The sequence below is a fragment of the Rhinoderma darwinii genome, chromosome 4, assembly GCF_050947455.1.
Source record: "Rhinoderma darwinii isolate aRhiDar2 chromosome 4, aRhiDar2.hap1, whole genome shotgun sequence".
Taxonomy (NCBI): Eukaryota; Metazoa; Chordata; class Amphibia; order Anura; family Rhinodermatidae; genus Rhinoderma; species Rhinoderma darwinii.
Window position 1 is genome coordinate 375,005,984 of NC_134690.1, and position 27,408 is coordinate 375,033,391.

General features: G+C 44.7%; 1 protein-coding gene across 1 annotated transcript in view; it reads right to left on the reverse strand.

Moving 5' to 3' along the window:
* The window catches only part of COMMD1 (copper metabolism domain containing 1), a 90,412-nt gene that overhangs the window by 58,069 nt on the left and 4,935 nt on the right, over positions 1-27,408 (reverse strand). The window contains exon 2 of the mRNA XM_075863159.1: positions 5,163-5,444. Coding sequence (XP_075719274.1) covers positions 5,163-5,444 — 282 coding nt within the window. The remainder of the gene's footprint in view (positions 1-5,162; positions 5,445-27,408) is intronic.

Here is a 27,408-nt window from a genome sequence, read left to right on the forward strand (position 1 = left end):
CTGCAGCAATGTTATAGTGTGTTTATGTGGCTGAACATAGCGATATAGCTATATCGCTATGTGCTGTTTAAATGAATGGAGAGAAGTGCATGACGCTGATTGGTCGCTGATTGGTCATCCTTCCGCAAATTTAAACCAATCCGTACTAGAGGATTTTTTTCTGCCTCATCTGAACTCACTTTCTTTGGATTTCACGCCAAATCCAGGCAGAAATCGCTAGCGCTCATCCAGCAATGCATGTGAATAGGGCGTTTTGTGCCATGTGTGGAGAATTGGCTGCACTGCAGATTTAAAAATTTGCAGAACGTTCACTATTGACGCGGGACCGCGCTGAAAAACCACAGATTAGCTACACTGAAGGTCAATGGAGCTAATCCACGTGCACAATTGGGTGCCAATTCGCGGAAGAATTCAGCTTAAGGCCTTATTCGGACGAACATTGTATACGTCCGTGTGCTGCCCATTAAAACAACGAACAGCACATGGACCTATGCAATTCAATGGGGTTATTCAGACATGCATGTCCTATTCTAGTCCGTTTTTGCCTATTCAAGTCTATGGGTGCGTGAAAATCACAGACAGCACACGGACTTCATCCGTGTGCTCTTCGTGTTTCACGCACCAGTCGACTGCGCTATGGATCTCCGTAAAAAAAAAAAAAAAAACCCTTTCGCAGTGGTGACAAACGGAAACCATTAGCAAAGTATCCGTCACCATTGAGATCAATGGTGATGCAAACAGAAGCTATGGTTTCCGTTTCCGTTAAGGGGTTCCCCCGACGGAACCCCTCAACGGAAACCAACGCTGATGTGAACACAGCCTTAATACATAAAAACGTTTCCCAATTCACTACATAGTGAATAGTAAATTCCTTCCTGAAAATATGCTTATGGCAATAGGTGTGGATGATTTCCTGGCATTGAGCACAGGAAGACTGAACAGTCAGTAACAATTTCCTGCGGATCCGATTTTAATTCTCCAGTGCAGAAATTTTTGATTGTCTGTAATAGTTACGCGCAGCCACTGTGCCAAATTCACTTGATATATTGTGTTTTGGGATTAGGAAAAGGACAGAAAAACAGATAAAGGTTCATCTATGAACATGTACACAAGAGGCTTTAGGGCTAGTTCACACAGAGTTCTTTGGTGCTGTTTTTGACCCAGAAACGGCATCGGAAACTGCGCCAAAAAACATTCAAAATTGCCTCCGATTTATTTCAATGGGAGGTGGAGGCGTTTTTTTCCCCGTGAGCGGAAAAAAACGCACAGGATAAAAAGTGTCCTGCTCTTTCTTCCCGCGTTTCCGAGACAGCGATTTTCGCAGTGTTTTTTGCCCACGGCGCTCAATAACCACAGCTGAAAAACACAGCAAAGAAAGTGCTCACAGGTCAAAATCTTCCTCAAAATTCCTTTTCCTGCCTGCAAAAAAAACTCTGTGTGAACATACCCTTATTTAATCAAGATGATGGGCGTTTTAAAATAAATAGTTTTTTTTTAACATGGTTCGTGTTTTTTCCCTACTACTTATTTCTGCTTTCATCTAGCCACAGCAATAAATAAACAGCATTGACCCCTATTATATAGTGTGAACTGTGCGAACCTCCAGCAGTGAAGTGTATTGAGATTGGCGTTTCATACGCTAGTCTTAATAGAAAAAAACATTTGAGTAAAATGCAACACATTTATTAAGAGGTGAAAGCGTCCTAATGAATGTGTTGCATCTTTCGGCTCAGCCGTGCGCTACAATCATAGCGCAACGATCACGGCCATACGCCATCTATTCCCCCCCCATACATCAGCCATAAATTTAAAAAAAAAAAAAAAAACACACACAAAAAAATAAAAAACACATACTCACCTCACCGCTCCCTCAGCATTCTAGCGCAGAGTCCTGACGCCGAGCACCATCAGGGCCTTATATGCGATGCAGCAGTTCAACGTATTTAGTACGTTGTATGAGCCACGCTGAAATGATGAGGGGACCCGGAGGGGAGAAGAGAAGAAGGTGAGAATACGTGTTTGTTTTGGTTTTTTCCCAACTTTGTTGTCCAATGGGTCGGGGGGGGGGGGGTTAGTCTGATCGGGACGGGAGAGAGACAAGGTAGGGGCCCATCATGGGCAATATAATTCATGCCAGTTTTTTGGCATAAGTTATAATAAATTTGTCGGGCCACAATTGCCCCGTTCCCTTTTCCGAAACAACGCCCCTTTCTACAAAAGCGGCGAAGGCGGCAGAAAAAAGGCAGAAAGAAGCAATTTGGGGGACTTTTAGGTCCTTTTTGCGATTTCTCTATGCCTGAAACTGGCGTACAAAGGTTGATAAATTACCCGCCCAAGACTTTCATTTTAGGAACTTCTACAATGTTCTTTCTAGCTGTGATTTTCTGGCATGAGGTACAATTAAAAATACCGCACATGTATGTTCTCGTCTGACAATGAATAACCGCTACCATCAGTAACCACGGAAAACTGAAAAACAATTGTTTTATTAACCTAGACTTAATGATAATCACTTGCTGCCTTTCCCTGAACCCTTCCAGGACTGGGGGTGTTTTTTGGGTCCAGAGCAGTTACTGACCCGCCCGGTTCTATTGGCCGCGGACACCTTTCCATATCGCTACGGATAGGTGTCCATGCCGTAGAACCGTGCCGGGAATTATGGAGCATGTCCTACTTTTCGTTTTTTTACGTGCCGTGCTCCCATACTTTGTATGGGAGCACGGCCCGAAAATGCGGCCCGCGGCCATGCCCGCAATCCTGGGCCGTGATTACAGGCACGGCCGTGTGCATGAGGCCTTAGAATTACATTTTTTAGGTCGTCTTTAGGGAAAAATAGTCCAAAAAAGGCAAGAAAATTTTTATTTTCCCTTAATTTTTTCGTGTTGAGTTTTAAGGTAGTTTACTTTAAAATCAAACCTCAAGTGCATAGCGATGCCATATATGTGTACATTTCGTAACGCATGACGTCGATACAGCGCTGTGAACAGGAACACTATTTTAGTTTTTAGTTTTACATGTATCTTCACCCTTAACAATAGACGCAGCATCTGTACATGAATGAAAATCAACTTTGTGCAGAAATTTTTTAGTGATGGCGCAAAAAACAGATCGGTAGAACAGGCAAAAATTGGTGGCTGGGGGTAACTATTATATATTTGGGGTAACGTACATTCTGCATGACAGGAACCGGAGCACCTGATGCCCATGCAAAATGTGTTTATGTAACGCAGGATATCCAATTTTGTGCTTGTGAGTTCAGAGAGGTATGTATTTTTGGCGGGAAGGGGCCTTTAATTGTTTTTATTATTTGGTTCTAATTGTATAAATTTTTTATCATTTTTTTTTTTTTACATTTAACTATATTGATTTATTAACAGTACAGCATCTAGGCCAGAGAATGTAAGTTACCGTCAGGCATGAACACCCTGTTAGGCCCTGTTCAGACAGAGTTGATTGGTGCCGATTTCGATGTGGAAACCGCGTCGGAATAAAATGACAAAATAGGCCGAAATCACCCCCCATTTCAATGGTTTTTGTCCCGTCCGGCTTTTGGCTGCTCGTGGGGGAAAAATGGCGGCATATACTTTCTTCCCGCTAGTTTCGGAGCCTTTTTCGCTGCATTTTTTTGCCCGCAATCCTTGAATTAGCTTCAGTGGCCGCAGGGGAAAAATGTTGCGAAAACTGTAGAAAAAAAAAAAAGAAAGCACAGGCAGTTTAAAATCTGCCTCAAAATTCCTGAAGGAATTCTGAGGCAAATTTTTTCTGCCTGCAAAAGGACTGTGTGGGAACACGGCCTTATGCTGCTGGAACGTGGCGATCGCTACCTTCCTGCAGCATGGACATGTTCAGGTCTGACAGCAACTAACAGCCTCTGGTCCTCGTGCCTTCATCAAGTAATAACCGGTTCAAGTCCCGATGACGGCACCCGGACCAGAGGCTGTAAGGTACAGCCAGATCTGAATACCCGATGCAGCAGGAGGTTTTTAATAATGATGCATTAAGGATGAGCGGTCTCTTCTCCTGACATGTCTGTTTAAGTATTTACTTGTATTCCCCATGAAATAGCAATTCTGGAGCATCTTTTCTTAGAACTTGTTGTTTTGCCCCTGTTATTTTTCTTGTAAATGTATGAATAAACTGACACTAGGTGCTGCCATTCCCCTGGTCAATGATGCATTTCCCTACACACTAAGGCCACGTTAAGACGTGGCAGATTTGTCACAGATTTTGCACCGAATATCTGTGACAATTTACAGCACAATACTTATACATGGGGTTTTGTATACCGCGTCCACATTTTCTTTTTTCCCACAATCAGCGCATATTTTAGGGCATGCTGTAAAAGGTCACATCCATAACACACGCATTCGGCGAAATAGTTGGATTTTCATTATGGATTTCACTCTTTGCAATGCAACGCAGCAAAAATCTGCATGTAACACATGGAGATTATGCAGAGGATTTGCATTAAACTAGTTCTGTAAAGTATCCACTACGTCTGAACCCACTTTACACTGTCCAACCCGTGCTGACTGTGCCCGGCTGGGTAGAGATACTTTCTATTGACCACGGGAATGGTAACAAGTTGTCAATTTATTCATACATTTCCAGAAGGACAGCAGGAAAGATGCTTCAGAATTAGCCCCACATATTTCATGGGAAATACAAGTACTCACTACGATAGACATGTCATGAGAGCGAACTGGTCCTCTATAAGATGGCGCACTATAGAAATATTGGTGTATATGTACGCAGGTCATGCAGTGGTTATATAAAGCTGGCCATACATATTAGAAATCTCCTCTTACCGGAGTCTGAATATTTATTTTAATGGGGTGAGGGAAAAAGGCCGCAGCCAGACACAACATAAAAGTGTTTCACGTGGCACAATGACATCAGTAGGCACAGAACAGCTAGAGATAATAGTGTTAGCGATATAAAACAGCGCATTGTATAATAAAAGTATAAACAGTGCAATGCAAACACTAAAATGAGAATAATAAGGAGACTGGCAAGAAGACAGAGAACAGGAAAATACATTGCTTAGTAATATGAAACGAGTCTACCGGCAGAGGACTGATCAAAATATCCACATGTACCATATCGCGATGACCGCACCGGTCTTTTATTTGCAGAACACAATAGTGGCCCATGCCCCTTACCTTGTCTTTTGTACCAATCTCCATCTCTACAATGGCAGTCGAGCTGTTTACTTGGTCCGTGTGTCTGGACTGCGACTTTACATCTATCCTCCACTTCAGGCTCTTCAGAGTGTTTTCCCATCTGCTCTGGCTGATCACACTTTCCCGAATTTTTTTCTTGTGATTCTTCCAAAACTTAGCAATGACCAGAGACTGTTCCGCAGCGATTCCTCCTTGTTTTTTAGTCTGTGCCGTCAGGAAGGCATCAATCTGGTTTAAATCCATATCTGCGGATACGATTGACTGAAACAGAAAAAAGAATGAAAGATAAAAACAGATTATCAAACGACCAGAAAATAACATTGTGAACATATATTAGTTTACGGCAAAGAGAACTCCCCCAAAGTCAATCACCAGTAAACTTAACTTAACTTGTAACCACGTTTTACGCCACAGAAAAAAAAAAAAAACAACAACTTATTTCCGTGGATTCCGTTCAGTAAAACTTTGCGGATTAGCCCCACTCAGATTAGTTGTGGATCCTGTAGTAAATACATGTCTGATTTGCCTATGGAAAATCTGAAACCTGTAAAACGTACCCTAAGGGTATATTCACACGTACACGTACAAAAAGAAGTGGCTGAAAATTACGGAGCTGTTTTCAAGGGAAAAAAAAGTCTCTGATTTCAAGGCCTTTTTTGAAGCTGAAAATTAATCCTTTTTTTTTCATTTGAAGCTTCTTTTGAGGCGATTTTCAGAGTGTTCATGGAAAATCAGCTCCAAAAGCAGCAGCGTAAAAATACACCTCATGTGACCAGCACAGTGTATTTCTCATTGAATTAAATGGGAAGCGGTTTGTAGGCGTTTGCGAAGTGTTTTTCCAGGGGTATTTTAAGGCATTTACGCTCAGAAAGAAGCCTGAAAAAAAACGCTGTGAACATTTTTTTCCCCCCTCTGATTTTTATTTAATCCCATTTTCCCTAAAAAAAAAAACAGCACGCAGAGATGTGAACGATATAGATATATATATATATATATATATATATATATATATATATATATATTAAAAAATGTTTCAAAATTTGCAACCACATGGTCTCCTGGCCCCTTTTTTCCCAGTGTGCATAACTTTCAACCCCTTAAAAAAAAAAAATAATAAAAAAAAAAAAATCATCCGGTGTTTGTGTATGGTCTCTGCAGCAGCCACCTGAACAGCTCTCTTCTAAATGCTGAATGAAGCAGCTTGTTTTGCCTCTACCATATCAGGAAATCACAGCATGATCTAAAACACCAGTCACAATCTGACAATTAGCTGAACAATTAGCTGAACTGAGTATACTCCCTCAATAAGGTCTTATGCACACGACCGAGATTGGGCCATACAAAATTATACAGTACGGAGCAGCAGTTCCATGGTGAGGCAGGGACTCCAAGCATCATAAAATGTCTACGATACCAGGAGTTCCGTTCAACTGTACCGCGACACTCGGATCGTTTTTCATGGCCCAAACTCTGTTGTGTGCAAGAGGTGTAAAGAAGCCTCTCTGATGAGAAAAGGAAGTTTTGGTTTTAATTAACTGTGATCTGGGCGAACACATTTCTAATAAAAAAAATAGATATTTGCAGTGCACAAAAAGTGAATCTATCATCTTGGGGGACTACTCACAGGGCGGATTTACACGAACGTGTGCGTTTTCCGCGCGCAAAAAACGCTGCGTTTTGCGCGAGTGGCAGGTGCGTGACAGCTCCGTGTGTCATGTTCATATGGATGCACGGCTGCGTGCTTTTCGCGCAGCCGCCATCATTATGACACTCCGTTTGGATGTTTGTAAACAGAAAAGCACGTGGTGCTTTTCTGTTTACTTTCATTCTTTTAGGGCAGATTCACACGAACGTTGCGTTTTTGCGTACGCAAACAACGCGGCGTTTTGCGAGCGCAAAAACCATTTGACAGCTGCGTGGGTCATGCGTGTCTGATGCGCGGCTGCGTGATTTTCGCGCAGCCGGCATCATAGAGATGAGGCTTGTCGATGCCCGTCACTGTCCAAGGTGCTGAAAGAGCTAAATCTTTCAGCACCCTCGACAGTGAATGCCGAACACAACAGCGAAAAACATGTAAAAAAAAAGATAAAGTTCCTACTTACCGAGAACTTCCCGGCCGTTGCCTTGGTGACGCGTCCTTGGTGACACGTCCATGGTGACGCGCCTCTCTTGACATCGGGCCCCACCTCCCTGGATGACGCGGAAGTCCAAGTGACCGCTGCAGCCTGTGATTGGCTGCAGCCTGTGCTTGGCCTGTGATTGGCTGGAGCTGTCACTTGAACTGAAGTGTCATCCCGGGAGGTCGGACTGCAGGAAGGAGACAGGAGTAATCGGTAAGTTAGAACTTCGTTTTTTTTTTACAGGTTCATGTATTTTGGGATCACAAGTCACTGTCCATGGTGCTGAAACAGTTTAACTCTTTCAGCACCATGCACGGTGAATGTCTCCCGACGTCGCGGACCGGAAATTTTTTGGCCGGGTTCGGCCAAAACGAGTTTGGCCGAACCCGGTGAAGTTAGCTTCGGTTGTCCGGGTTCGCTCCTCGCAAAGACACTCCGTTTGGATGCTTGGAAACAGAAAAGCACGTGGTGCTTTTCTGTTTCCATTCATCCTTTTGACAGCTGTTGCGCAAACACGCAGTTCGCACGGAAGTGCTTCCGTGCGACATGCGTGGTTTTCACGCACCCATTGACTTCAATGGGTGCGTGATGCGTGAAATACGCATAGTTATTGAACCTGTCGCGTATTTTGCGCAGCGAACAAACGCTGCGCAAAATACACGGACTGTGTGTACTGCCCCATAGACTTCTATAGGGCATTGCGTGCCGCGCGAAAACCACGCGCCCTACACGCTGCCAAATCACGCTCGTGTGAATCCCCCCTACTGCTGTTGCGCGAATAACGCGCGTCCCACGGAAGTGCTTCCGTGTGGTGCGCGTGATTTTCACGCACCCATTGACTTCAATGGGTGCGAGATGCGTGAAAAACGCTCAAATATAGAAAATGTCGCGAGTTTTACGCAGCGGACTGACGCTGCGCAAAACTCATGGACAGTCTGCACTGCCCCATAGACTAGCATAGGTCCGTGCGACCCGTGTGAAACCACGCGGGTTGCACGGACGTATAGCACGTTCGTGTAAATCCACCCTAATACTGCATTATATCCCTACGGTTTAAAAACTGTGTAAGTTTTATTTTTTAATTGAAGTTTGATTTTCTAATAGGATCTGTGTTTTAAAGTGGCCTAAACAGAAGATCTACAGGACAGCTACTTGCACCTTGTGTAGGATTGTTTGCACAGATGCAAGGATGCTTGTTCCGGAAGAGGACAGACGCATATACAGGAAGTCTACGCTCTCTTTCAGCATATGTAATCAATACAAATCTGGATGGATGCTTATAAGGGTATGTTCACACGGCCTATTTACGGACGTAAATCGGGCGTTTTTGCCCCGAATTACGCCCGAAAATAGCGCCTCAATAGCGCTGACAAACATCTGCCCATTGAAAGCAATGGGCAGACGTTTGTCTGTTCACACGAGGCGTATATTTACGCGCCGCTGTCAAATGACGGCGCGTAAATAGACGCCCGCGTAGAAGAAGTGACCTGTCACTTCTTTGGCCGTAATTGGAGCCGCTATTCATTGACTCCAATGAATAGCAGCGCTAATTACGGCCGTAATTGACGCAGCGTTCAAGCGCCTGCACATGCCGGTACGGCTGAAATTACGGGGATGTTTTCAGGCTGAAACATCCCCGTAATTTCAGCCGTTACGGACCCCCGCCGTGTGAACATACCCTAAAAGTTGCAATGATACATATTAGGGCACCATTACTCTTCTTCTCTTCCTTAAATGAATATTTACGGAAAAATACATTTCTCTGTAAAAAAGTTTGTGAAGTAGAAATTGCTTATATTATCATTCTACTTTAAAAGTTTTGCACAGAATTAGAAAAACAGGACTCCTTTTTTTCCCCAAAAACAGCACCACACCTGTCAACAGGTTGCATGTGGTATTGCAACTCTGGCATTGCAGCTAAGCCCCATTAATATCAATGGAGCGGAGCTACAATTTAAGAGCAGCCATGTTTTCCTAATCCTGTACAACCACTTTATTGGTATTAATATGGTTATTTATAGCAAACTATACAATCAACTTTTTGTAGGTGTTAGGCCAGATCCACACGAACGAGTGCAAACTCATAGACTTAAGTCTATTGAGTAATCTTTGAAAACGGAAGAAAATAGGACATGTTATATTTTTCAACGGATCCTTCACACGGTCCATTGAAACGGCCTTGTGAATGGCCCCAAGGAAATACATGCGTCGGTGTGACGGCCTTTGTTTGAACTGCCGTCCTACGGACGTATACTACGGTTGTCTGATTTCGACCATACGATCATACTAGCCAACATTCCCGATTTATGCAAATTTAGATCAGGTTTCCTATTATTCAGGGTGTGTGCGCCTTTTGGATGCCCTCTTTACTTTCTTTGTACCCTCTTGGGTATGCAAGACCCGGTCTAATTGATTAATCTATCTATACACACACACACACACACACACACACACACACACACACACACACACACACACACACAGTATGAACGAAAGTATTGGGACACAGGGATTTCATTCAGTGCCATTGCCACAGGTATATAAAATCGAGCGCCTCACCATCCACTCTGCCTTTACAAACATTTGTGAAAGAATGAGTCATTCTAAAGAGATCACTTAATTCCAGTGTGGTCCTGTAATAGGATGCCACCATTGTAACAAGTAAGTTCGTGAAATTTCTTCCCACTTAGATATTCCACGTCAACTGTGAAGCATTTAGGAACCAAAGCGACTCAGTCACGAAGTGGCAGACCATGTAAAGTTACAGAGCAGGGTCTACAAGTGTTGAGGCGCACAGTGCACAAAAGTCGCCAACGCTCTGCTGACTCAATAACTGCAGAGTTCCAAACCTCCTCTGGAATTAACATCCACACAAAAACTGTGCCCCGGGAGCTTCATGGCACGGGGGGCCGAGCAGCTACATGCAAGACTTACATCACCAAGCACAATGCCAAGCGTAGGACTGAGTGGTGTAAAGCCGCCACCTCTGGACTCTGGAGCAGTGGAAACGTGTTCTGTGGAGTCATGTATCCCGCTTCTCTATCTGGCAGTCTGATGGACGAGTCTGGGTTTGGTCAATGCCAGGAGAACGTTACCTGCCTGACTGCATTGTGCCTACTGTAAAGTTTGGTGGAGGAGGGGTGATGCTATGGGGTTGTTTTTCAGGGGTTGGTCTAGGACTGAAATGTTGCATTGTCTGATGTTGCCTGAATAAAGGAAAAAAAATTATCACCTATTGGAGTGCTGCAAGATCTTCTTTTGAATACTTTAAATAGTCCATGGATCAGGACTATTTGCTGGCATCCTGACATTTAAAGAGGCTCTGTCACCAGATTTTGCAACCCCTATCTGCTATTGCAGCAGATAGGCGCTGCAATGTAGATTACAGTAACGTTTTTATTTTTAAAAAACGAGCATTTTTGGCCAAGTTATGACCATTTTTGTATTTATGCAAATGAGGCTTTCTAAAGTACATCTGGGCGTGTTGAAAAGTAAAAGTACAACTGGGCGTGTATTATGTGCGTACATCGGGGCGTGTTTACTACTTTTACTAGCTGGGCGTTGTGTATAGAAGTATCATCCACTTCTCTTCAGAACGCCCAGCTTCTGGCAGTGCAGACACAGCCGTGTTCTCCAGAGATCACGCTGTGACGTCACTCACAGGTCCTGCATCGTGTCAGACGAGCGAGGACACCGGCACCAGAGGCTACAGATGATTCTGCAGCAGCATCGGCGTTTGCAGGTAAGTCGATGTAGCTACTTACCTGCAAATGCTGATGCTGCTGCAGAATCAACTGTAGCCTCTGGTGCCGACACGATGCAGGACCTGTGAGTGACGTCACAGATCTGCACTGCCAGAAGCTGGGCGTTGTGAAGAGAAGTGGATGATACTTCTCATCAGAATGCCCAGCTAGTAAAAGTAGTAAACACGCCCCGATGTAACACACATAATACACGCCAAGTTGTACTTTTACTTTTCAACACGCCCAGTTGTACTTTTGCAAGCCTCATTTGCATAAATACGAAAATGGTCATAACTTGGCCAAAAATGCTCGTTTTTTAAAAATAAAAACGTTACTGTAATCTAAATTGCAGCGCCTATCTGCTGCAATAGGAGATAGGGGTTGCAAAATCTGGTGACAGAGCCTCTTTAAACACACCACACCGTGGATATACATAGTCTACACACTCCTGTTAAAATGACAGGTTTCTGTCAGGTTACAAAGTCAGTCCAAGATGATTCATTTTAGAACAACTCTTACAATTCCATTGAAAAATAAACTAAAATATTTTAGGGTGGAAAAATAAAAACCAAAAATAATGTGGTTGCATAAATATGAACACCCTTAAACTAAGGCCCTATTCACACGATAGGGATTCCCGTCACACAGCCGCAGTAGGAACAATAGACCCCAAATGGGGCTATTCACACGGCCAATTTTTTTGTCCATACCGGGCCGTAAAAAAATAGGACATGATCTATTTTTGGCTGTTCTTCCGGCCGCATGGCTCCCATAGAAGTATATGGGGTTGTGTAAAAAACGGCTGTTACTCCGATGTGATCTGAGTGACGGCCGTGCTTTCTGCCGCACGTTCGCTCTCTTCTCCTCCTCCTCACAGTGGGAAGTGCATGTGAGGAGGAGGAGGATATTTTTTTGCTTCCCGTAGGAGCGGAATCCCTAATCCCCGGCCACAGCGTTGCCGAAGCTGTGGCCGGGGATTCCGCTCCAGTAGAAGTCCCTAACTTCAATGTCCATATATGGACAGTCCCGTCAGGGACTTCTCCTGGAGCGGTCCCTACTCCTGAAGCGGAATCCCAGGCACTGTGGCTGGTGATTCCGATTTAGGAGAAGTCCCTGTCTTCTCTCCATATATGGACATTGAAGTCAGGGACTTCTCCTGGAACAGTCCCCTACAGTGGCGCTATCTACAGGAAGGTAGGAGGGTGCCATATATGGGGGGGTTGCTATGTAAAAGGGGGCTGTGTAGAACTACCTACAGGGGGGCTGTGGTGTGCTACCAACACGGGAGTTGTGTAGCACTACCTACAGGGGGGCTGTGTGGCATTATCTACAGGGGGGAGTGTGTGGCATTATCTACAGGGGGGAGTGTGTGGCAAAAAAAATGTACAAATGGAATTCATCAGTTTTTAAAACGGGCAGGGGAAAAACTGATGCAAACGGGTCAAAATTGGCCGTTAAAAACAGAAACGGAACGGATGCAAAACGGCCGAGAAAAACTAACCAAAACTGACGTTTTCAATCGTCCGACACTCGGATCCTGTCGTGTAAATAGAGGCTAATACTTTGTTGAATTACCCTTTGACTTTATGACAAAATTCAGTCATTTTGGGTAGAGGTCTATCAGCATGGCACATCCTGACTTGGCAATTGTTGCCCACTCTTCCTTGCAAAAGCACTCCAAATCTGTCCGATTGCGAGGGCATCTCCTGTGTACAGCCCTCTTCAGGTCACCATACAGAATTTCAATGGGATTCAGGTCAGGACTCTGGCTGGGCCATTCCAAAACGTTCAAAATCTTCTTCTGGTGAAGCCATTCTTTTCTTGATTTCGAGGTATGCTTTGGGTCATGGTCATGCTGAAATGTTAAATTCCTCTTCATCTTCAGCTTTTTAGCAGAGGTCTGCAGGTTTTGTGCCAATATTGACTGATATTTGGAACTGTTCAGAATTTTCTTCGCCTTGACTAAAGCCCCAGTTCCAGCTGCAGAAAAACAGCCCCAAAGAATAATCCTGCCTATACTAGCGCTCTGCCGGGACTCCGGCTCTGGGGAAGACCCTGACAACACTGTCCATATATGGACAGTGATGTCAGGGGGTTCCCCAGAGCAGAACCTATACTAGCGCTCTACTCTGCTCTGGGACACCGGCTCTGGGGTCAAATGAAGTTGTTTTTTTTACCATTATGTAAGAGAGTGTTGTTTGGTACAGCATGGATATGTTGCAGGTTTATCGTTCGCTCTCACTGATGTAACGCGAGCAGTAAAATGGCAACGGAGATTGTGTATAACTGGGTATAGTAGGCCTGATGAGCCCCTGTTGCGGGCGCATTGCATGTGGGACACAAGCGGTGCATGCTGGGAACACTATGACTGGAAGAGCAAGACAACGAACACACAGAGGTAACAAACCTTTCAATGTAAACCATAGAGAATAATGGTAAATAAAAATAAAAATGTAGATAGCGATATTCAGGGGGCATTAACAGATAAATTGAGGAGCGTTGCAGTGATTTAAAAAAAAAAAAAAAAGTATTGGGAAAACCCCTTTAAGGTAGCAGATTGTTCCCCTTTATATTTTACTTTTTGGTTATTACATTTTAATACAAACATCTCATATACTTGATATATGTCATTTGGGCTAATTTGTGATATTTACAGGTAATGTGGATGCTGCTTTTTCATTATATTGGATTGTATGCTCTTAATTTGTCCCTGGGTGAGTGATTGTGATATTATAGGTATATAACGTGATCGCGGCAGTTAGTAGGCAATCTGGCTTTGAGGCTTTGCTGTAATATCAATCCGGAATGATGTCACGTTAGTTGTTAAAATGTTATGATGACAGGTCCGGGCAATGTGTGGGCATAGGGATCAGGGCACAAAGATAAAACTATTGAGGAGAGGACTTGAGTACAGGGCACTGCTGAACTGTATGAATAGGTCGGAGTTCTGCCATTCCTCCTGCTGCTCCACACATTGCTTACAGGTCAAGTATCTCTAGAAGAGACACTACATCCTCAATCCTCCTTTTCACACGGGCTGACACCAGGGAGCAAGGAAGGAAACTTTAAGGGCTTGTCCAATTTCTGCAGCAGTTCCGTTGAAAGAAGACAATCCACTGCGGAAAAACCGTACCATTTTTGTACTGCAGAAAAAAGTGCAGATTTTTGCTGCGTTTTTCTCAATGCTGCGAGACGGTGACATCTACTCTGAAAAACGCAGCAGGAATGGACATGCTGCTGTACGAAAAAAACGCACCGCAGTTGAATTTCTGGTCGGAAATTCTACTCAGCGTGTGGATGAGATTTGTTAAATCTCACCCACATTGCTGCTACTGTATTCTGCTTCCGTCCGCATTTCCTGACAAAAAAATACGCAGCAATTCCGTTATGTGTGGACAAGCCCTAATACAAAATGTGTTTGTTGCTTGGGAGGTGTTATATAATAGAGCGCGGTCCGTCTATGAGATATTGGTCTTAGAGTTTCGGACTAAAAAACTTTTTGTTGTGCACAGTTGTGGAAATGTACCAAGCTGTTCTGTGCCAGGGCGGACTGGATTATCTTTAGCTAAATATTTTCAGCCTGTTAGCCAAATATGTTTCCATCAATGAAATCCAATTACACCCGACTGAAAGCAATGACAATAATAAAAGTCAGCAAATTATTGCGTTACATTTACAGGCAAGAGAAGCCTCATGTCTCTTACAGCGGTACACACTCTGTTATTCCTCCTGGAAATGTATGAAAATATTGACAACTTGACGTTACTTATCCCGCTTGTCAAAGGGTATGTGCACCTTCCTAGTCTAAGGCTGGATTCACACGAGCGTGTGCCTTTTGCGCACGCAAAAAACGCGGCATTTTGCCTGCGCAAAAGGCACTTGACAGCTCCGTGTGGCAGCAGCATATGATGCGCGGCTGCCTGGTTTTCGCGCAGCCGCCATCATTATGACACTCCATTTGGATATTTGTAAACAGAAAAGCACATGGTGCTTTTCTGTTTTCATTCATCCTTTTGACAGCTGTTGCGCGAATCACGCTGTTCGCACGGAAGTGCTTCCGTGTGAGATGCGTGGTTTTCACGCACCCATTGACTTCGTGATGCGTGCGTGATGCGCGAAAAACGCTCAAAGAACGGACATGTTGTGACTTTTACACAGCGGACCAACGCTGCATACAAATCACGCACATGTCTGCACGGCCCCATAGACTAATATAGGTCCGTGCGACGCGCGTGAAAATCACGTGGGTTGCACGGACGTATATCCCGTTCGTCTGAATAAGCCCTAACTGTCAGCACGAATTGGAGTGTGCAGGGACACGCCCCATTCACAAAGGGATTGGTTAATACCCAGTTTATAATGTATTCATAAATTCCAGGAGGAATAACAGAGGAACAGCATAATTGCAAAAACAGCAGACAACAGTAGGGTCTCCACCAACAGGCTGTAGCTTTTGTTGAGCAGAGTAACAACTACAAGCTCCATCAGGTAAAGCAAACGCATGGTGTGTTTATTGAAATTTGCCCTGAAGCGTATTTTTATTTTAAAATATGAAAAATAGAAGAGTTATGTTTAGTAAAGCGGTGCACAGGTGTTTAAATGTTCAGTTATGTCTTGAAGCAACCATTGTGTCTTTTCCCACTAATTAACATTAAAGGGGGTTGCCACCTTCCGACAACTGAAGACCTATCCACCGGATAGGTCATCAGTACACGATCTGTGGGGGTCCGACACCCGGGACCCGCACACATCAGCTGGTCCTGTGCCTCTGTGCACCAGACGTACATGCCGGAAGCACTTCACTCCGGCCAAGGAATAGCGGCCGAGCTGCAGTACTGCAGCTGTGCTCCTATTCAAGTGAATAGGAGCAGACCTGCAAAACGGCCGCTGTGCTATGTACGGAGCCAACTGCTTCCGGGCCCCGTACATAGCATTATGTGCCACAACATCCGGTGCCCACAGGCCACCGGAGTGGCTTATCGGTGCAGGGTCCGGGGTGTCGGACCCGCACCGATGATATACTGATGACCTATCTGGTGGATAAGTCATCAGTTGTCAGAAGGTGGACAACCCCTTTAAAAGAGAGCTCCCAAATTACCATTATAAGGCTGTGTTCACACGGGGCGGATACGCTGCCTAAAAGCATACTGCATATCCACCCTGTGCGCCGCATAGAATTCTGGCCGAAAAACCGCACCAAACTGGGGGTGCAGTTTTTTGCTCAGAATGTCAGTTGTGGAAAACTGCAGCACTTAGTCGGCCTGCTAAAAGGCCGGCCTCCTGGGATGACATTTCATCCCAGGAGACCACTGCAGCCTGTGATTGGCTGCAGCGGCGGTCACATGGGATGAAGCTTCATCCCAGGCCGGCCCTTTGACGTCATCTAGGCCGGCCTCCTGGGATGGTGTTTCACGTCATCCCAGGAGGCCACACTGGAGGGAGGAACACAGACTTCTGAGTAAGCATAAGATTATTTTTTTCAGCGTTGCCTTTTTTGCGGCTGAATCGCTGCAAACCCACCGCAAAAAAACGCCACAACTGCTATTTGCTGTGGGTTTTACCGCCCCGTTTAATTCAATGGGGAAAATCCGCAAAAATAAGCAGCATTTACGCAAATACAATTGGCGTGTTGCGGAATAAAAAACTGCATCGCGCGTCAATTTTTTAGCTTTCTTTCCGCTCAGCATTTCCGCAGCATATGGATGACATTTGTTTGTTTAAGGGCGGATTCATACGAACGAGAATTGCGTCCGTGCAGGCCACGTGGTTTTCACGCGGCTCACATGGACCAATAGAAGTCTATGGGGCAGTACAGACAGTCCGTGCTTTTTGCGCGTTTGTCCGCTGCGTAAAAAGCGCGCCATGTTCAATATCTCGGCGTATTTCACGCATCACGCACCCATTGAAGTCGATGGGTGCGTGAAAACCACGCAGGTCGCACGGAAGCACTTCCGGGCGAACTGCCTGTTTCGAAGCAACACCTATCCAAAAGGATGAATGGAAACAGAAAAGCACCACGTGCTTTTCTGTTTACAAACATCCAAATGGTGTGTCATAATGATGGCGGCTGCGCGAAAAGCACGCTGCCGCGCATCATATGATGCTGCCCCATGGAGCAGGTAAGTGGCTTTTGCGCAGGCAAAACGCTGCGTGTTTTGCGTGCGCAAAAACGCCACGTTCGTCTGAATCAGCCCTAAATCTCATCCACTTTGCTGCTACTGTATTATGCTGTGGATTTTCCGCAACTAAATCCATGCGGAAAAACCGCAGTGTTTACGCTACGTGTGAACTGACCCTAAAACTTTAACCCCTTAAGGAATTTTCATGGCAAACATTAAGGGTACTTATGCCACAGCGCCACCTTTTAACGGAGTGGTGTCATAAGCCTGGTACGGCTAAAGCGGATGCCGGGCTGTCTAAAGATATCTAAGCTATTGCTCTACAACCAGGATCGGAGTTACCTTTGATCTCAGTTATGTAACCCCAGATGCTGTAGTCAATAGCGACCGTGGCATCCAAGAGGTTTCTGAGGGAGGGGCCTTTGTCTGTCACCCCAGCAACACCCCCGCGACGTGATCGCAGGGTGCCGATGGATTCCATGGCAGCCGGGAGTCAAACAAAGACCCTATGGTCTACCAAGAGTGTATGACTAATAGAATTCCTGTCTTTCTACACGGATGGGCATAAAACACTGAAATACAGAAGTACTGCAGTGCTTAATAAAAGCTTTCAATGATCGCTTAGTGGAACTGAAGAAAAAAAATGTGATCAATAAAGTTTATAATAAAAACAATGAAAAATCCCAAGTAAAAAAACGTAAAACCCATTGTTCCCCCTTAAAAAATCCTTTATGAAAAACAATAATTACAAAATGTTTTAATAATTGGTATCTGTAATGACCGCAACTATAAAACCATTATGCTATTTAACCCGCACAGTGAACGCCATTAAAAAATACAATAAAAAAACTGTTATAATTCTGCCTTCCAAAAAAACTGAATACAAAGCGACCAAAAAGTTGTATGTACTCCAATAAAAACGAAAGTGTCCTGCAAAAAATTAGCAAAAAAAAAAAAAACAACCACAATTATGGCTGTATTTGTAACGACCCACAAAATAAAAAACATGACTGTTTTTTCAAAACACAGCGCCACTCTTGTCAATGGGCTGTGTGTGGTACTGCAGCTTATTCCTATTTAAAGAGGCTCTGTCACCACATTATATGTGCCCTATCTTGTACATTATGTGATCGGCGCTGTAATGTAGATAACAGTGGTTTTTATTTAGAAAAGCGATCATTTTTTTTTACCAAGTTATGACCTATATTAGGTTTGTGCTAATGACTTTCTTAATAGACAACTGGGCGTGTTTTTACCTTTTGACCATGTGGGCGTTGTGGATGACGCTGACCAATCAGTGACCAATCCGCGTCATACACTTCTCTCCATTCATGAACTCAGCACAGCGTGATCTTGTGAGATCACGCTGTGCTGTCACATACTCACACATTAACTTTACTGAAGTGTCTTGACAGTGAATAGATATCGCTTCCAGCCAGGACACGATGTCTATTCACAGTCCCAACACTTTGGTAACGTTTGTGTGGGACTTAATGACAGCAAGCGTGATCTCGCGAGATCACGCTGTGGATAACAGCACAGCGTGATCTCGATGTGCTGTGTGAGTAAGTCCCACACAAACGTTACCGAAGTGTCGGGATTGTGAATAGACATCCCGTCCTGTTGTCTATTAAGAAAGTCATTAGCATAAATCTAAAATAGGTCATAACGCCGTCAAAAATGATCGTTTTTCTAAATAAAAAGCACTGCTGTAATCATGAGACTAAACTAAAAGACTGGTGCTGTTTGTAGAAGAAAGCAGCAATGTTTTTCTAATCTTATAGAACCTCTTTGAGGATTTCCTAATCATGTACTGAAAATTCTTCAGACATTGAAGTTTTGTAAAATCCCCAATACAATTTGCAAGACCCGTGTCAGTTATATCGGGTGACTTCTCAGCAGTAAATTTTTTGGATCCCACATCACTGTCCACACCCTAACCACTGCTGTCAAGTGTCTGTAGATAGACAACGATGTGGGATCCACAGGATGTACTTCTAAGAACACAGACAACAGGAAACCACACGAGAGTTAAAGGGGTTGGACGTTTTTTTTAATACCGATTACCAATCCACAGGATATGCCATCAGTATATGATTAGTGAGCTCCAGCTGCCTCCGGGCACCAGACGTTATGCAGTGTTCAGTGCTGGAAGCAGACGGCTCCGTAAACTGCATAGTGGCCGTGCTGCAGAACTGAATCCAGTGGATAGGTCATCAGTTGTCCGTTAGTGGACAACCCCTTTAATAAAAACATGGAAAATTAAAATTAAGAAATAAATCCGAAAGTAGAAGTTTATAAAAAAAAACGGAAACTGAAATAATTCCAATAATAATTTCAATATAGGACATTTCCATGAAACAAATACACAATTTCTGATAATATACAACAAATACTAAATATTCTCAGGTAAAAGTAAAAATCCATCACAGTGAAAAACAAGCATTCCCCATTACACATCACCTGCTAAGAACTAGAACAATCTATTATCCAGTGATAGTAGATATGGACTGCCACTGGAAGAACGGCAGGCAAATGACTGCAGAATTTGAAGCCACTTAGACTGGGTTCAGACTGTGCAGTTTTGTTGCGTTTTTAGCATGCATTTTTTTGTTTTGGTAGATTAACCCCCATGTCTCTCAATGGGAGTTCATCAGCCAAAACAAAAGTAAAACACATGCTAAAAATGCAACAAAAACGCACCATGTGAACCTAGCCTCAGACCAGTCTCTCAAATTATGAGGCGCCCCCCCACTTGTAAGCAAAGCGAACCTGGGGGGGGGGGGGGGGGTTTACGGAAGTGATTATATGCCTCAAAGTCCATTCTCTGGATGAAGCCATCTCTGGTTTAACAATATGACGGACTCCATTTGTGCTTATTACAATGATCTACTGGATTTGGGAAACAGATAAACTGAGGTAAGTTTTTAACATTTTGGCACGAACAACCACCAACGGTGAGTTCTGAGGATAAAATAAAAAAATGGAAAGCTTTGAGTCAGGGTCCTTTTATACGGCCTGACGTGGGCCGTGTAAACAAGCGCCCATGAATGAGACATCTCGTCGATCGGCGCTCGCTTGCTCCGATCACTTGTCCCCATACATTTCTATCATTTTGGCCACGCATCTCCCAGTTTACACAGGAAGATGTGCTGCCGACAATGATGACATTACTTGCAGCATTTACGATACAATAAACCGATGAACGAGCGTTTGCTCATTCATCGAATGATCGTAAACAGGGCAATGATCGGGAACGAGCGTTTGCCTGATAATTGGCCCACGTTTAAGGGCCTTAGGACCATAACAAAAGCCAGTTTTAATTTATGAGTGGCCAGGGAATAAAACATCCATAGATATGAGAGATACACTAAAAAAAATATTTAAAAAGTATAATAATCTTTTGGTTAAATAGAAGATTTTTGAATTCAGTGCATTTGCTGGACACGGATACTTCAAATATGGAGACATTTCTCAAGATAAGTTTTTACTCTAAAGTCCCAATTAAGAAACCTGGAGAACCGACACTGGAAGGAACGCTGAGCAGCGACACCAGATGACCGAATATTTTCTCCTTATAAGGAAAGAAGGAATTATCCAGCTTCTTCTAAGTAGAATACATCCGTACAAATGAGAACATCACAGTCCTCCTCTAGTTAGAGACCACGGGTACAGGGGTGTAGCTGTAGAGAAGGGGTCAGCAACCTTTTACACTCCAGTTGTTGTGAAACTACAACTCCCAGCATTACCTGACAGCCAACGTCTTTGTCGTCACAGTCAAAGACTGTCTGGGAATGCTGGGAATTGTAGTTTCACAACAGCTGACCCATGCTGTAGAGCAGCGGTCTCAAGAACGCGACTGGGGCTGTCATCTGCGGCCTACGGGACACAGAGCCGATAGTATAGGCTCTGCTCCAGGACTCTGTGGAATTCACTGACATCTCTGTCCATATATGGACAGCGATGTCTGGGGCTTCGGCAGAGCCGGAGTCCCATGCAGAGCGCTAGTATAGGCTCTGCTCCAGTACTCTGTGGAATCTTCGGACATCGCTGTCCACATATTCGGTACTCTGTGGAATTCCCTAACATCTCTGTCCATATATGGACAGTATTGTCAGGGTCTTCCCGAGAGCGAAGTCCCGGGCAGAGCGCTAGTATTGGCTCTGCTCCGGGACTCTGTGGATTCTCTGACATCACGGTCCATATATGGACAGCGATGTCTGGGGCTTCCCCAGAGCCGGAGTCCCGTGCAGAGCGCTAGTATAGTAATAGCCTCTGACATCGCTGTCCATACATCAACAGTGATATCAGGTGTTCCCCCAGAGCAGGAGTCCCAGTGATGTCAGGAGCACAGCTGGAGTCCCAGGAAGAGCCTACTAGCGCTCTGCCCAGGACTCCAGCTCTGGGGTTGTCCCTGACATCCATGTCCATATATGGACAGTGATGTCAGTAGCAGAGCTGAAATCCCAGGTAGAGTGCTAGAATCGGCTCTGCTCCGGGACTCCAGCTCTGGGCAAGCCCCTGACATCACTGTCCATATATGGACACTGATGTCAGTGGTTTCCCCAGAGTTCCAGCGCGGAGCCTATACTAGTGCTCTGCTCCGGGACACTGGCTCTGGGGTTGCGCCTGATATCACATTCCGGTCCAGGAGGATCCTCTACGTCACTGTGTATGGACAGTGACGTTGGGGGCTCCAACAGCAGAGGAATCCCCAGCCAAAGCGTCGGCAACACTCTGGCTGGGGATTCCACTCCTAGAGGGAGCCCCAATGGAGCTATCTAATTGGGGTGTGTGTGGCATTATCTGCGGAGGGAACTGTGGCAGCGTCTGCGGAGGGCACTGTGGCATTATCTACAAGTGGGTGTGTAGCAGTATCTACAGAGGACACTGGCATTATCTAGGGGTGTGTTGCATTATCTACAGAGGGCACTGTAGCAGCATCTACAAGTGGGTGTGTTGCATTATCTACAGAGGGCACTGTGGCAGCAGAGGGCACTGTGGCTGCAGAGGGCACTGTGGCTGCAGAGGGCACTGTGGCTGCAGAGGGCACTGTGGCTGCAGAGGGCACTGTGGCTGCAGAGGGCACTGCGGCTGCAGAGGGCACTGCGGCTGCAGAGGGCACTGCGGCTGCAGAGGGCACTGCGGCTGCAGAGGGCACTGCGGCAGCATCTACAGAGGGCACTGCGGCAGCATCTACAGAGGGCACTGCGGCAGCATCTACAGAGGGCACTGCGGCAGCATCTACAGAGGGCACTGCGGCAGCATCTACAGAGGGCACTGCGGCAGCATCTACAGAGGGCACTGTGGCAGCATCTACAGAGGGCACTGTGGCAGCATCTACAGAGGGCACTGTGGCAGCATCTACAGAGGGCACTGTGGCAGCATCTACAGAGGGCACTGTGGCAGCATCTACAGAGGGCACTGTGGCAGCATCTACAGAGGGCACTGTGGCAGCATCTACAGAGGGCACTGTGGCAGCATCTATAAAGTGGCTGCACAATCTTGACATGTGTGTCTGCCAAACGCTGCCAACTGAGCCGCCGGACTGCATTTAGCGACACAAACTGGAAAACTGGATTGTTGAAATAAGCACGTGGAGAATTCGCTCAAATTTTAAATCTAGCGCTATATATTATAGTAAGGTAATGTAGTATTATTTATAGTAGTTCAAATAACTAATGGATTAACAATAATTTTGTATTGTATAAAATTTGAAAGTAATGCGACACGTCAACTTCACATTTTTTTCTATATGTGGCCCATTTACCCGGCCGAGTTTGAGACCCCTGCTGCAGAGGGTGCAGCGGTAAGGCTATTTTCACACGCTAAACAAAAAATGGCTGTAAAACACGGAGCTGTTTTCAAAAGGTAAACAGCCTCTGATATTCAGCCGTTATGAAAGAATCAAGCGTTTTTTGATGCGTTTTCTTACGAATATTTATGGAGCTGTTTTTCTATTGAGACAATGAAAAGCGGCTCCAAAAGTGTCTCAAGAAGTGACATGACATGCACTACTTTTTACGCTCCATTTTTACAAATGGCCGCGTAAAAAAACAAAAAACGCCCGTCGGAACAGAACAACGTTTTTCCCATTGAAATCAGTAGGCAGATGTTTGGAGGCATTCAGCCTCCATATTTTTAGCCCATTTTACGGCTGAAAATAGGCCATGTGAACATACCCGAATAGTCACACCCAGGCCCTGGTACATGAGGAAGCCAAAAAGCGATCAGTATTATATATTGCAAACGATAGATGGGGGGATAGATCCAAGGGAATCTAACTAACTTTCTAAAGCGACTAAGACCAGACAATCGCTGTAAAAAACCTGAACGTAGAAGTCAAGACTGCCGTTTTCTATACAAGCCGTTCTAATACATTGGTTTTCCTCAGTTTTTGAGACGCAGTAGTAGAACTGCAACATCCATTCCAATTTGGGTGTACAAGTCAATGACCCAAATAAGCAGACCTCCTACCCGCTCGGAATCCCGGGTCGGAGCGCCACCTGATGCGCTTCCTGGGACGCTCCCAGAATCATACGTTTAATATATACCGGTGATGGATGCCATACAGTGGGGAAACTTTAAGCGCTGCCAACATCCAAAGACGAGACTTCCAAGGTGAACTGTATTTATTATGGCTACGCATTTCAACGCCGCACTAGCGTCTTCATCAGGCCATTATTGTCGTCTTTGGATGTTGGCAGGGCTTAAAGTTTTCCCCATTTTTTTTGCCGTTTTATTCTACAAGTGGAGCGGAGGTGGATCTTTGCACATTTAGGGTATGTGCGCACGTAGCGTTTTCGGGCGTATTCCATGGAGTTTACGCCTCGAGAAACGCCTGAAAAAAACGGAAGAGGAACGCCTACAAACATCTGCCCATTGATTTCAATGGGAAATACAGCGTTCTGTTCCGATGGGCCGTTTTTTTTACGCCTCGTTTTCAAAAAAACGGCACGTAAATAGACACTTCTTGGGCCGTTTTTGGAGCCGTTTTTCATTGACTCTAAAGAAAAACAGCTCCAAAAACGGCCATAAAAAAACTCTGCGAAAATCGCGAGTGGCTTAAAAAAACGTCTGAAAATCAGGAGCTGTTTTCCATTGAAAACAGCTCCGTATTTTCAGATGTTTTTGATTTTGTGTGTGCACATACCCTAAAAGGCCAGCATATCTTGTGTTAACCATATTCCCTTCTACATTAACGTTCGGCACCATGAGGCTCCTTGTGTACTTTTTTCTATTTTAGACATAAAGTGACATACCACACGGTATATGTTTTTTTTGTGGTGGCCCTCAGGATGGAATAGCGTAGTCTACTGACTTATACCAGCCCAAAAGGAGACTCTTTTGGGCCCTGTTAGGCTAATGGAGCCCTATAGACACGTTTTTGGCGTACGCGATAGTTTTTCCAATGTACACGCTAAACGTAGGGCCAAAACATTATGTGACCTTGGCCTAAATAGTTTATGAAGGAGCTCTGGCTGCTAAATACAATCTAGTAGAATAATGAAATTCTCGCTATTTACTTCACTGGGTGAGTTTTGTGACTCACTGCTGCCATCTAGCAACAGAAAGAAAGAATGCCAGAAAAGTAGTTTTTTGTTGTTGTTTTTTTTTTTTTTTTTTTAAATAAAATGGCCTTTTTGTTCAAATTGTAAGCATACATAACATTTAGGCTACATGCACACGTCACGTAAACCGAAAGTAATTTTCAGGAAAAAAAGCGCACCTGAAAGAGCGTTTTTCGGTGCAGTTTTTACGTTTTACTGCGTAAATTGCGGCGTTTTTACGCCAAAGGTTTTGCTGCACATTTCTGTAGAACTATAGGGATAGAATTCGCAAGCAGGAATGGACATGCTGCAGTTTCGAAAATACGCACCGCGGGTCAATTTAATAAAGCAGCGTGGACATGACATTACCTGGAATGTCATTGACTACACAGGTACTGTATTACGCTGCGGTTTTGAAAGAGATTGTCCCAACCGGACAACCAGCCCATCAACTAAAACCCCAGTGAATCTGCTGATATCAGCGGCCACAAGTTCTACATGCTGCAGAAAACGTAATTGTGAACACCTTATAACGCTGATGCACTCCGATAATCTTCTAGAATACTGAAACGGATATCAGTGGCCGCATAAGGCTGGATTTATACTTTGGGCTTGTCCATACGTAACGGAATTGCTACAAAAAATTTTTTTTACTGCAGAAAATGGTGCGGATATTGATGCGTTCATTTCAATGCTGGGAGATGGTGACATCTCTGAAAGACGCAGCAATTCTGTCCACTTTCTGCAGCAGGAACTGAAATGCTGCGGAACGAAAAATACGCACCGTAGAGGATTCTCTGGACGGAAATTTTACGCAGCGTGTGGATGAGACTTGTTATATCTCACCCACTTTGCTGCTACTGTATTCTCTGTCCGCAATTCCGGATGTAAAATACGCAGCAATTCCGCAGTTTGCAATATTTAACTTCAATTTTGGAGGTAATCACGGCAATAAACCACACATTTAAATAGACCTTACAACTGTATGAAAATAACTAAACGTACATTTTTGTGCTGATAGTTTATAACATGGGGATGGCTATGAACACGTAACTATATATAGCCTGCCATTTACTGCATCTTTTTCATTACACCCTTGTATATATCTGGCAGAAGGCCAAAATCTGCACCCAGCCTAAAGCAAACAATCTGTGCATCAGCCAAAACAGCGGACTCTGCGGAGATGTGACCAGTAGACGTGCCAGTTGGCGGCCATCTGGATCCTGTGTTTATTTTCAGTAAACAAATAAGAACTTCGTACTTCCATAACCTGCCGCTCATTGCTTAAAGGGACATGATGGCGAAATAAGCACATAATCAGTTTTTAGGATTATATAGATTGCGTCCATGCACAATAAATTTATGAAATGTGGGCCTGGGCATTATATTTGCGCTACTTAAAGGGGTCGTCCACTACTGAACGGATGACTTATCCACCGGATAGCTCATCCGTATATCATCGGTGCGGGTCCGACACCCGGACCCCCACCGTTAAGCCACTCTGGCTATCTCAGGGCACCGGATGTTATGGCCCATTATGCTATGTAGGGAGCCGGAAGCAGTTGGCTCCATACATAGCATAGTGGCCGTGCCGCCAAACTGCAGCTTTGCGTCTATTCACTTGCTGCTCGCCGCTATTCAGTGGCCGGAGCCAACTGCTTCCGGCATGTAAGTTCGGTGCTCGGAGGCAGCCAGAACGGCTTAACGGTGCAGGGTCCGGGTGTCGGACCCCCACAGATCATGTATGGATGACCTATCCGGTGGATAGGTCATCAATTGTCCAGTAGTGGACAGCCCGTTTAAAGGCCCTGCATCTACAATGAAGCAGGAGGAGGAGGGTGTGTACCTAACAGTGTATAATACGCCCAAGCATTCAGACCCTAAATGCTTAGGATATGTTCACATCTGCGTTAGTGTTTTCAGTTGTTCTGCTCCGTCAGAGGAGCAGAACAAGTAAAGAACAGAAGAAACGGTTCCGTTGCACAACGGGCCCCTCTAGAGCCCATTGAATTCAATTGGTTCTGTCAGCATGTCTGTGATTTTACCGTAAACAATTAGCGCAGCATTCTGTGCTACGGTTTCCAGTAATTCCTGCCGGATCTGCGACCCAGGCCCCTAACTGAGCCACCAAGAGACGTGAACAGACTTCTTGGGATGTATAGCTCTCTTTGTTTGCTGGTGTGTCACCTTTTGATGTCATTATTTATAATTTTTGGTATGCATTCCCTTCCTATTATCTACTGTTCACCCATTGTTGTCAAGCGTTGGCCGTCCCTGGTTACAGAACAGGAATTACGGCTGCAGAAGATGGGGGGGGGGGGTGTCACTTCACTGCCTGCCCATACAAGTCTATGGAGAGGGGAGAAGACAGATGTGCTACAGTTGATGGTAAGATTTCTATGTCACCCCAGTGCTGGATTTTCAGCTACACTGCTCATTACTGCTGTATAATCTCCTCCATGCTTCTGCAGCGTCTATATATGATAGAGATACGAAAGCAGGATTCTCCTCTTCTATGTGTGCAGTATATAGAAGACATGATAGCAGTTAGGCTCCGCACACTAGCTCAGAGAAAACTGAGAATTAGAGATAGAGCCTGCAGAGGGGAGAACTGCTAAATAATGCAGCTTACAAGTCCTATAATGGTCAGAAATAGTGTTATTCCTCATGTACACACGACAGCTTAATCTGAA